This window comes from Stegodyphus dumicola, chromosome 11 (assembly GCF_044657685.1).
Source record: "Stegodyphus dumicola isolate Sdum_Otavi_A_Nest chromosome 11, ASM4465768v1".
Taxonomy (NCBI): Eukaryota; Metazoa; Arthropoda; class Arachnida; order Araneae; family Eresidae; genus Stegodyphus; species Stegodyphus dumicola.
Genome location: NC_140778.1, coordinates 68,365,123 through 68,378,157, shown reverse-complemented (window position 1 = coordinate 68,378,157; position 13,035 = coordinate 68,365,123). Strand labels below are relative to the sequence as shown.

Below are 13,035 nucleotides of genomic sequence, written 5' to 3'. Positions count from 1 at the left end.
CCTCGAATTTCATTATAGATTTACTTTTTATTGAATTAATTCAGTTCGCAATTCGCAGCGGGCAAAAGTACATAAAAACTCAAAACATCTTTATTAAAATTGAAAAATATAGAAAACTATAAAGCACCAAGTGCAATTAAGACAGTTAATTTTTTTTCTTACAATTGAAATTATAATTTCTGAGCAAGAGCAAGCAATTCGACCAGCGTGCAGGAGGACAGACGTTTTGGTGCACAAACTGCCTTTGGTCCAACTCGACAAAAAGACACTGAAGGGGCAGAGACTGACTGAATTCACTATTCTGCTATATTTCAAATGTGAACGAATATGGCTGCTCTATTAGGTTTAGTCGCACTTAAACAACTTTCTCATTGTTGATAATTCTACAACTATAGCATGCAGATTAACTAAGACATAAAAACGTTAACCGGAAGATAATAACAACATAATTCAATCGCTTTTGAAAACGAAATATTCACATTTTATCATCATATAAGAATAAAATGCATCTGAGCTCATCGAGCCGTGTAACAGAATGGTTGTGCATTGCTTTTTGTGCGACATTTTTGAACCAAAAATGGAGTTAAAACTATATGTTATAGCAGTTCTACATGCAAAATCTCAACGTTCTGGGAATACTCATCTTTGAGTTATGCGAGATACATACATACGTACGTACAGACGTTAAGAAAAAAGTCTGAGTCCGTCTTAAATCCGTTTTATAATTCGTTTTGAGATAAAGAGTCCTTTATTCTGCCCTTACGTATAAATGTTACGAAAAAACATAATAAAATTTCATTCGATAGTTGCGGAAATGGATATTTTCAACTATCGAATATAGTTATATATTCGACAGTTGTTCAAATATGATGCCCAAAATTTTTCGTGATTACACTACCTTTACGTTGAAATGTGATGCCCGAAATTTTTCGTGATTACACTACCTTTACGTCGTTCAAGGAAATAAAAAGGAACAAAGAGTTTGTTTTATTATCTGTGAAAATTTCAAAATTTTAGAAAACATTTTTAGGTGATGAAATTTTCAGATCACAGACATCAGATTGTCCAAAAAAGAAAGAAATAAACAAACGATTTATAAAAAAATACCGAATTATCAGAAATTATGTTAAAAAGCTCATTTGAAAGACATTCTGCGCTTCGCTATTTAGTATAAACAATAAATTTATAAAATTTTTAGTTTTTTCGTTAAACGAAGATATGTGCGAAAATCGAAAGCGAATATGCGGGAAATTTTAAAAAATCTAAATGAGATATTTGAAATATGGCTTTACGACACTGCACTTTCACCCATAAACAGTAAGAGTACAAAATTTGAATTCGTTTGCTTATCAGGAAGTAGATTAAAAATCGGTGACAAATTTCTGACCATGCGACATTAGGAATAACAAAAGCTTTTACCACGAATCTTCTGATTAAAAGCTTATAATAAAAAACATGGAATAACTGCAGTAATAGTAGATGACGTCATAAGTATTTACAATTTATTTTATTCGTAATGTCGTTTATTTATTTATTTATTTTATTTATTTATTTTATTTATTTATTTTTATTTATTTATTTTATTTATTTATTTTTATTTTTTTATTTTATTTATTTATTTATTTGTTATTCTCAGTAGGTATTTTTTTTAGTCCAAAGGAGCGTTAGCTAACGAAAGCTATAAGTTATTTCTCCCGCCTTCTTAGCATGCCTTAGTGTAAGTGGTCAGCACGCTCAACACGTATTCGAAAGGTCCGCGGTTCGATTTCCGGCGAGGGCATTGCTAATTTTTGACATTTACTGCTTCCAAAAAATCCTAATGACTCTGCAGTGATTCCAGAACTAAAAAAGGTGCTGAATGATGATTCTTCACCACTAGGATTCGGCGAATGAGTCCCCTAAATCCCAGTCGCCATTTAAAAGGGAGAGTGTATAAGGTATTTCTCCCGTTTTCTTAACATGTCTTTGTAGTGTAGTGGTCAGCACGCTCGACGTGTATTCAAGAGGTCCGCGGTTCGATTCCCGGCGAGGTCATTGCTCATTTTTCATATCTCCTGCTTCCAAAAAATCTTTTTCGAAAGTCCTTTTTCAAAAAAAGACTTTTCGAAAGTCCAACCGAAAAGCTTCGGATTTTTTCAGCACCCAATTTTGAGGGAGAGCGCCGCAGAGGGAAGGGGGGGGAATCCGGTGGTCTCCCACCCGTCTCCTCCTCCACCAATCCACACGAGGGGACTTTCGGCTCGCTACATATTTCGAGTGCCGCTATGCCGCACCGACACTATACATTTACAAACATCCATGTCTTACCCGGGATTCGAACTTGTGCCCTTCGGTAACTTCTTTCCTAACCACTATACCGTCTGGGCGACTGTAATTTTATTTCTAGTCTACTAATGGAAAACAAATATTTATGATCGAAAATGGTTCCATTTTTTTACAAAATATTCTCCGTGAAGATCAGTACACTTTCGAATGCCTTTGAAGGAATTTTTAAAACACTTTTTCAACTCCGATTGAGGTAATTCCAAAATATTCTTTTTCGATACATTAACTGCTTGTTTGGGTGTTGAAATCGAACACTTAATGTATTTTTGATGTGCAAGAATAAAAAGAAGTATTTGAATGCCAAATCGGGGCTGTACGGCGGATGACCCATGAATGGCACGTCAAAAATTCAGGCCCGTCAGCTTCGGAAAAGTCCAACCTCTCTTCGGAGTAGGCTCTGGCAACTATTGTTCCATGTAATATGGAACAATAGTTGCCAACAACAACAACAAGTAAAATTAGCAACCCTCTTATTTTTAAAAATACTTTCCGTTTGTTTTCGATTCCTGCAACATAAAAGAATGCTTTGCGTCATGTCAACTAAATGACGATATGGATTGGATTGGATTATTTAATTATGGCAAAGCACACGAGAGCTATCTGCCTAAGGGAAGGATGCCTTTCTTGGAGGACTTTCTAAGGGAAACTGGCTCGTATACACGTTACACATGGGGAAAACCACGAAAACGCCCATGCAGCCAACCTGTTCGCGGAATTCGAACCTCGGATCGAACTACCAGTGTTCAGCGTCTTTACCACTCGGTAAATGACGATATGAGTGAAACGGGTGGTAGGTTGAATTAAAAAAAAATGAATAATTTATGTAATTTAATTTCAGAGAAAACTGTTTACAAAATGCTGAGAAAGTAAAATGATGCATATTTTTTCAAGTTTTCAAAAATCTCTACAAATACAATTTTAAAAATTAAAGGTTACTTTAGCTTTAAAAATTAAATTTTTTAAAAAAATTTTCTTCGTTTTTTAGTTAAATTTCCTATTGAATTTTAATGAATGTACTAAGAGTTTGTCTTTTTGTGGCCGTACTAATAGTAATTTTTAATGAGTCAATATTGTGTACCTGAATTACTAAATTAAGTTTTTTTTTTTTTTCTCATTTCGTCTCAAAGCTTTGAAACTTGTTCCTTCGCATAAACATTAATTCCAGAATTTTAGTTTTAACAATTTACAATAATAATAAAAAATGAATTAATACATACATATTTTGAAGAGATACTCGACAGATTTGAAAACTATAGCATTATCATGTACCATTTCAGCCGTTTTAAACGCTGTATGTTAATTCAGATTTTAACGGTTGCGCAAAAGAAATTGTTAAGCTGTTTAGACTATCAGTTTGCTGTTACTCTCACTTCTACTAACCCATTTTTCCTGTCATTTTAGCTTTATTATTAAGCATCGATCTATTCGCACTTACGTTATGTACATTTCAAGAACAGAATTAGAGAAAAAAGAAAGAAAATCTGAAACTTTCAGATTTTATATTACGCCAAAAAAGGCGATTTTAAATGTTTTTTAAATGTTTAAAATAAATGTTTAAATGTAATAATTTTTTTTTTTCAGTCTAAAGGGGCTTTGCCCCTGAAGGAAGTTTTCGTTTTGCGATTTTGCGTTGAATCAATGTAAATGTCCGTTTCACTTTTCAAATTGTTGCCACCAAATGTTAGAGTCCTGCAGTATACTTGAAGAAACTAAATAATGAAAAATATGCATAAATGTATGTCTATTTCTCGCATTGTGATAAAACAACAGTACCTAGAGCCATCGAATTTTGAATGACGTAATCCTCCTACGAATATAGGCATATGGTCAGACCAAATTTGAAATTTGGAATTTGTTTTGTTTTGTTATCGATTTCCTATTTTGTAAAACGTTAACGAATTTTGATTAACACACTCAAGGATTTTAAAGCGAGCAATGGCAACCCTCTACGGAAGAAAAACAAACAAACCAAAAAAAAAAAAAAAACTTTTTATCTGCAGCGCACGGTGGTGTTGGTGTGTTGAGTTATGGCTAAGCACACGAGTGATGCCTTCGTGGAGGACTTTTTAAGGGAAACTGGCTCGTATACACGTTATGCGTGGGAAAAACCACGAAAACACCCATCCAGCCAGCCCGTTCGCGGGATTCGAACCTCGGCCCGAACTACCAGTGCTCAGCGACTTTACCGCTCAGCCGCTGGTGGGCCTGCAGCGGACGGAACTGTGTATCTGAAATTCTAAACATATGCTCATTTTAAAATTATTTTGCGACATTGCTATTGAACTGAGTTTTATGGTTTAAGTGCAGAGAACATGATATTTAATAAATAAAGGTAACACACAAAACATTAAAAAAAAAAAAAAGATTCTTTGAACGTAATTTAAAATCTGAAACTTTTCAGTTTTTTTTTCGTACAGTGTTGCCATTGTTCGCTCTGAAATCGTTGAGTTTGTTAATCGAAACTTCGTTAAAGTTTTACAAATTTGAAATAGGTAATAAAACGAAGTCGAAGATCAAAATTCTATCTAGTGTCCTATGTTCAGTTGGAAGACTACGTTATTCAAAACTGGATGGCTCTAGGTACCGATGTTTTTTCACAATGCGAGAAACATTTATGCTGATTCTTCATTATTTAACTTGTTTATATATAATATATGGCGGCAATATTTGGTTGAAACAGTTGGAAAAGCGAATCAAAGCAGAAAGGGAGAAAGGGAAACGACGCAAAATGCCGTTTTTAGACAGGTAGTCCTTTGGGCTAAAAATTTTAAAAGCAGAATATGTTTAGAATTCACGACACAGTATAGAGTGACGACATGCACTTTTTTGTTCTTTTTTTTTTACAGTGTTTTCTCAGTTCAGGATACCAAGTTTCAGTTTTCTTAGTAGGATGGCTTACAAAACATACAATTCTTAGAAATTCTGATAGATAGTCCTCCCCGTTGGAGATATTATAAATGTTTCATTCCGTACACCATTGCAACTGCACGCTTTCAAATCGTTGCCATTTGTTAATCAGAAATTCATTAAAAGTTTACATAATACGAAATAAATAATTACAAAATTAACGTCATTCTACGAAAATTTTGAATATTTTTTATCAGACAGATTATGAATGAAATGCATTTTTATTACTAAAAAATACGATTCAAAAGTAACGGTTATATTTTTAAGAACTCCATTTATAGCTTTCAGATAGCTTAGTTTCTTAATCCAAACCACATAAATTCCATTTGAAAGATAAATAAATATCTTACGTTTTGTTAGCGGCAACACACTCGATTGAAAAATGAATGACATTTTTAGTGATTCGACGCAAAATCACATTTCGAAACTAATAGCCATTTTGGACTAATAAGAATGTTGTAAAAATAAAATAGCCGTAAATTTATATACATAACAGGAGAAAGAAATTAAAAGTAACTATAGAAAAAGAAAGAAAAGAAAATCTGAAATGTTTTGAGATTTTAAATTACGTCCAAAGAGGCGTTTTATAAACATTTTGTGTGATACCTTCGTAGAGACAGGTATTTTTTTGAAAGCAGGAGAGAAGAAAATTAGCAACCGCCTTCGCCGGGAATCGAACCATGGACCTCTGGAATACCGGCCTAACGTGCAGAAACACTACACCACGAAGGCACGCTAGGAAGGCGAGAGAAATACCTTATATACTCCCCCGTTTAAAGGGCGACTCGAGTTTTTAGGGGACCCAATCGCCAAATCCTGGGTATGGAGAGTCATCATCCACAACCCTTTTAGTTCGGGCGCCACTGTAGAGACATTAGGTATTTTTTTGGAAGCAGGAGAGATGAAAATTAGCAGCCGCCTTCACCGGGAATTGAACCACGGACCTCTGGAATACCGGCCCAGCGTGTAGAACCACTACACCACGAAGGCACGCTAGGAGGGCGGGAGAAATACATTATACCTTTATTTATTAAATATCATGTTCTTTGCACGTAAACCATTAAAATTCCGTTCAACAGCAATATCGCAAAATAGTTTTAAAATGAGCATATCTTTAGAATTTCCGATACAGAGACTTCCGCGCTGGAGATAAAAATGTTTTTCTGGTACAACGTTGCCATTGTTCGCTTTGAAATCTTCGAGTTTGTTAGTCAAAAATTCGTTAAAATTTTACAAAATATGAAATCCATGATAAGGCAAATTCCAAATTTAAAATTTAGGCTTGCAGTTGCCCATATTCGCAGGAGGTTTACGTCATTCAAAATTGGATGGCTCTAGGTACCGTTGTTTTATCACAATACGAGAAATATACATACATTTATGCAGATCCTTACTTACTTAATTTTTTCAAATATAATGTAGGGCAATAATATTTGGTGGCAACAGTTTGAAAAGTGAAACGGGCATTCAGAGTGATCCGACGCAAAATCGCGGAACGAAAACAATAGTCCCTCACAGAGAAAGCCGCTTTGACTAATAAATATGTAAACAATGAGAGACTCATTTGTAGCATATGAGATTAAATAAAATAATGTAAATAATTTTACTTATAAATAAATGTAAATAAAAAAAAATCTGAAATGTTTCAGATTTTAAATTACGTCCAAAGGGGCGTTTTTTAACATTTTGTGTGTTACCTTTCTTTATTAAATATCATGTTCCTCGCACTTAAACCATAAGATCCAGTGCAACAGCAATATCGCAAAATAGTTTTAAAACGAGCATATCTTTAGAATTTCCGATACAGAGACTCACGCGCTGGAGATAAAAATGTTTTTTCTGCACAACGTTGCCATTGCTCGCTTTGAAATCCTAGAGTTTGTTAATCAAAAATTCGTCAAAGTTTTAAAAAATAGGAAATCGATCATAAAACAAATTTCAAATTTCAAATTTGGTCTTCCACATGCTCATATTCGTTGGAGGATTACGTTATTCAAAATTCGATGACTCTATGTACCGTTGTTTTATCACAATACGAGAAATATACATACATTTATGCAGATTTTTCATTATTTAATTTCTTCAAATATAATGCAGGACTCTAACATTTTGTGGCAACAGTTTGAAAAGTGAACCGACATTTATGAGTCCGACGCAAAATGCCAAAACGAAACTAATAGTCCTTCGGGATTCAAATCCCTTTGGATTAATAATGAGAAAAATATAAGTAAAATTTAATTAAATGTAAAAATAATGAGAGAAAGATATTAAAAAAAATTGCAAAATCGGAAAAAAAAAATTGCACTAACCCTTAATAAGGTCTTTCAGCTCCTTTAATGCTCTTTCCTTTACTTCCGGAGTTTCCCCGAGTTCCGCTTCTGCTCTTTTCTTGAGAGCCTTGGGAAGAGGCTCAATTTTCAGATCTAAAAGATTCATGAGCGCGTATTTGAATAATGAATAGTGTGAATGCCCATTGCCTCGGAAAGCAAGTTTATCTTTTATTTTGTAGCCTATCTTTCAAAAGACCTTGAAAGAGAGAACTCGCTTTGCATGAATAAATGATAACATGTGAATAATCATTCTCTTGTGCAATTATTTTCTATTTGAGTAGAGGAAACACTTGACAACAAATACATTGTTACATATTGAGCAGTTGGCTCTTTAAGACCACTGAGCTATGAAGCTCGTATACGCGCAGTGCATTTTAAATAGAATTTCTCAAAATTGTTAGATAATCGATTATATAAGATCCGCTATTTTATTAGAAAAAAGAATGAATAAATCAATTATTAAATAAAGAAAGTAAAAAACTCTGAAAGCTTTCAGATTTTATATTACGACAAAAGGGCATTTTTTTCATTTGCACATACATACACGTTTACACGTTTCGAAAGCATTTGGAGCTAAAATTTTTAAACCAACACATCTTTAGAATTTCTGATAGACAGTTTCATGCGCTGGAGATAAAAATATTTTATTCCGTACAGTGTGTTGCCAATTGTCACCTTGTAATCGTTGAATTTCTTAATAAAAAATATGAAGCACACAATAAAACAAATTTTAAAGCTTAAAAATATGAAACACATAATAAACAAATTCGGCATTCAAGTTTCGAGCTTCTAGGTGCCATATTCGGGTGGAGGACTACGTTATTCATACATTGATCACTTAATGTAGTAGTTTTTCACAGTGCAAGGAATACACATATATTCATACAGATTCTTTATTATTTGATTTCTTTAAATATGCGGTAATAGTCAAACTGCTATCCAATATTACCGCATATTTAAAGAAATCAAATAATAAAGAATCTGTATGAATATATGCGTATTCCTGTAATATTGGATAGTAATTTGAATATTACCGCTACTTAAATGATTATTTGATAATTGTTGCTGTATGTGATTTTAATAATATTTTTTAATGTTGCATTTTCGTTGTCCTGTAGTGTATGAATCTCTGTTAACTCGAAAGCGAGAACCGTAGAATGTTGAACTTTTGTATATGGAACTGCTTGCTCTTGCTCTGGCGCAGCCCGTAAAAAAGCCATAGGGCGACGTAAAATCTGCCAGGAAGGTCGGGCTGCGTCCCTCATATCATATCATATGGAACTGTTATAACATGTAGTTGTGCGCCTCCCTTTTTCGTTTCAATCAGCCGCACCAAACGTATATACATAAATGATTATTCACACCCTGTTACTCGGCTGGGAAAGCTTATAATTTTTATTCTTATATGTTGATAAATTGTGCATTTTCCCTTAAAAGTATTTGAATTATGTTATTCTTATGTCCCTGTTAGGTTTTATTTGCCTTTAGTTAACCTGCATGCAACAGTTGTAAAATTATCAACAATTTAAAAGTGTTAAGTGTTCTAACGAGGGTGCCATTTGTTTACATTTGAAATTCTTATTAGAATAGTGAATTAAGTCATTTGGTGCACCTATTTCAGTGGCTTTTTGCGTAGTGAGACCACAAGTTGACTTCCAATTCTGTGCACCGAAAATTTGGTATTCCTGCCCGCTGGCCGAATTGCTTGCTCTAACCAATGGGCTGTATTTTTGATAATTAAAATTAGAGCATGTAATTTAATTTTACAGTAACGTAAATTGTAACATGTAATAACTTTTACAGTTAAACAGAACTTTAATTATAAAAATTGCTTTTTTACCTGTTTTATCTGTATTTGGTGCTTTGGTTTTTCTGCATTTTGCAATGTTTAATGATGATGTTTTGAATTTTTACGTTTTTTTACCTTGATACATATCTCTAATGAAATTCGAGGAAATAAGTTTAAACGAAGTCCATCAAAAGTGTGTATAATTGAATAGGCCGTACAAGGAAGTCATATGGTATTTTTATATGTTCTGTATAAATAGCATTTTTAGATTACTGTTATATTCTGTATTGCCAATATTTCTTCCATGCATTTATGTATTTAATTTAAAACAAATTGTAATTTGAAATAAATATACGAGTACTTTAAACGTAACATTTAACAAGTTAAAGCGCATATTCATCTTTTCTGAATATCATTGGCAGAAATTTCCGGACACTACAGAGTAGATGTTTTAGCAAGTTCTAAAATTATTATTTTGTTCTAATTTATACGATTTATTTATTAAAACTGACGTGTTATCGGTGTAAACTGACGCCTTGTTCGTCTGTCAGTGATTAATTAAGACAACAGAAATCTAAGCTGATATCAGTTATTTTGTGAGCAAGGGAGATATCAAGAGACATCAGTTGTTTCATCAGCAAACAAGAACGCAGCTCTAAGTTCTTCTGCCGGATAACTCTAGCAATTTATGACTTTTTTTTGCTATTTTAGTTTTGTTTCAGCAGCATAGTTTTTTTCAATAAGCCATTTGTAATTAATATGTAGGTATAATTATTATATGTGTTAATATGTGGTGGTTGTTGTGTCTAGAAATTTGTGTCAAAGTCCGGTAGATTCTAATAGATTCATAGCGAATTATCGCTTAGTCTGAAAATAACAACAAAGTCTTAAAAAAAAGGTTAAAATAACTTCATACTTCCTTATTCGAAGTAAAGCAAATATTGTAATCGCAAAAAATTCCGGGTATGGTATTTGAGCAGAAATATCTAGCGGGAGATTTTTTTATGTGACATCCGTACGTACGTTCAGAATAAAATACTTGTTTTTACAAAACGAATTTAAAGTGGATTCAAAATTGTCTTCTTCATGATGTTTATACGTACGTATCGCATGTATATATGTACGTATGTATGTACGTATGTATGTACGTATATCAAGAGACATCAGTTGTTTCGTCAGCAAACAAGAACGCAGCTCTAAGGTCTTCTGCCGGATAACTCCAGCAATTTATGGCTTTTTTATTGTTATTTTAGTTTTGTTTCAGCAGCATAATTTTTTCAATAAGCCACGTGTATTAATTAATATGTAGGTTTAGTTATTATATGTGTTAATATTTGGTGTCTAGAAATTTGTGTCAAAGTCCTGTAGATTCTAATAGAGTGATAGTGAATTATAGCTTAGTCTCAAAATAACAACAAAGTCGAAAAAAAAAAAAGTTAAAATAAAATAAACTTTTCATACTTCCTTATTCGAAGTAAAGCAAATATTGTAATCGCAAAAAATTCCGGGTATGGTATTTGAACAGAAATATCTATCGGGAGATTTTTTTATGTGACATCCGTACGTACGTTCAGAATAAAAGACTGGTTTGTACAAAACGGATTTAAAGTGGATTAAAAATTGTCTTCTTCATGATGTTTATACGTACGTATCGCATGTATATATGTACGTATGTATGTACGTTACGTACATACATACGTACATATATACATGCGATACGTATGTACGTATGTATGTACGTATGCACGTCTATGTACGTATGTATGTACGTATGTATGTATGTATGCACGTCTATGTACGTATGTCTACGTATGTATGCCTATGTACGGACTTATGTATACTATAAGATCTAGTTTGCATCTTCCTTTTTTATTGCAAATGGCAGATCCAAACGTATACATATATCGCAAATGTTTATGTATTTAGCAATTTCTGTTCTGATGTTAATTGTTAAAATTTTGCTTATTAAAATTTTTCTTTTGCGATGTAATTCGGAAACAGAGATAGGTAGAGTTCAAATATTCCCTCGGCTTTTACTAGGTATTTTAATCTTAACTTTTAAAATTCCTTTATATATATTATTACATATATATGTTACGGTGAAACACCGAAATCTGGAGAATGTCGACTTTCACCGGTGAATGTCAACATTCACATAGTCTCTTGGTGATGTCCGAAATACTTTAAAAATACTCTTATTTCTGACTTACGCCAGTCAAAGTCGACATTCACCATGTACTAATGGTGAATGTTGAACATATAACAATATTATATTTTCTTCTCCGTAATTCAGTCACGAAAAAACGCACTTAAGAGTTAAAATAAGAACTTAAGAATATAAGAACTTAAAACCCACGGTACATTCAAAATGAGAAAAGAAAATAATAGAAGTTAAAAACTTACTAAATTATGTGATTCAAATCTTATTTATTGCAACAATTTAAACTATTATGATACTTTATGACCTCTCTTTCCGACTTTCACTAGAGCATATCTGTGATTGTCGACATACACCGGTGAGGGTCCGAATATACAAGAATGTAGTGAGATATTCGAATTTTCACCGACGTATTTGGTGAATGTTGACATTCTCCGGTGAAAGTCGACATTCTTCAATTTCGGACTTTCACGGTAACATATATGTACATGTAATATATTCAAACTCAGAAGCAATGACCAGGAAATTGGAGAGAAAGGCAGATTAAATCTTCAATTTTATTTTCAGCAACATGTTGCGGCTACACACAAGTCGGCACATTAAATGTGCTTGTTCTAAAAGGCTTACATTTTTTATAACTTTGTAGCAAGAAAGCAGCAGCAGATAGATAACAGTCTAGCTAGGCCAACGCTGAGTTTGGTAAAATCAGGAATGGCATATGAAAGATAATAACGGTGAAACCATAATTTCTGAAACTATTACTTCTATTATATTTTTGGTGTTAAAATATAATTTATCAGTATGAAAATTAGTATCATAAATATTTATGTGCGTTACATTTAATTATAAGTAATGATTATGTAAAGGTTTTATTTTGTGATATTCTGTGATAACAATCACATTAAATGTGCCTGTTCCAAAAGGCTTACATTTTTGATAACTCTGTAGCAAGAAAGCAGCAGCAGACAGACAACATTCTAGCTAGGCCAAAGCCTGGAAAGTGCGTAATGTTCAGAATGAAATCCGAAGTCATAGTTAGTTTACAACTCAAAATAGTTAGATTTGATTCTCAAAGCATTTTGATTGGATAGTTAATATTGCTGCAAAATTATTATTGGCTGCTTTAGTTCAGTTTACATCAACAGAATTACGTAAGAGTTATATGACACAGATTTTTCTCGAAATAAGCCAGCGCAAATAGAAGTTGCTATTTTTAAAATAGAGGAGGGAAATTAATTTACGCTGCTAATTTAATCTTTTACATATTCTTAATTTTTCTTACATATTTATATATACATATATGTAATAAAACGTATATATACATATATGCAATAAAAGCAAAATTTAGAAATACTAGTGAAGGAACACGGAGACGTAGAAACGCAGTAATACCGATGGCGTAGATACTTGATAGCTTAGTATGTAGATGGCGTATTGAAGAATTCCAATTGCATAGAATGGTAATCCATAATGAAGAGGAAACTTGGCAGTCGATGGAGATTAAATTCCATTTTTATTTAAATTTA

General features: G+C 32.9%; 1 protein-coding gene across 1 annotated transcript in view; it reads right to left on the bottom strand.

The window, feature by feature from the left end:
* The window catches only part of LOC118194517 (alpha-tocopherol transfer protein-like), a 33,729-nt gene extending 26,030 nt beyond the window's left edge, over positions 1-7,699 (bottom strand). The window contains exon 1 of the mRNA XM_035365657.2: positions 7,542-7,699. Coding sequence (XP_035221548.1) covers positions 7,542-7,668 — 127 coding nt within the window. The 5' untranslated portion in view covers positions 7,669-7,699. The remainder of the gene's footprint in view (positions 1-7,541) is intronic.
* Between the last annotated feature and the right edge of the window lie 5,336 nt (positions 7,700-13,035).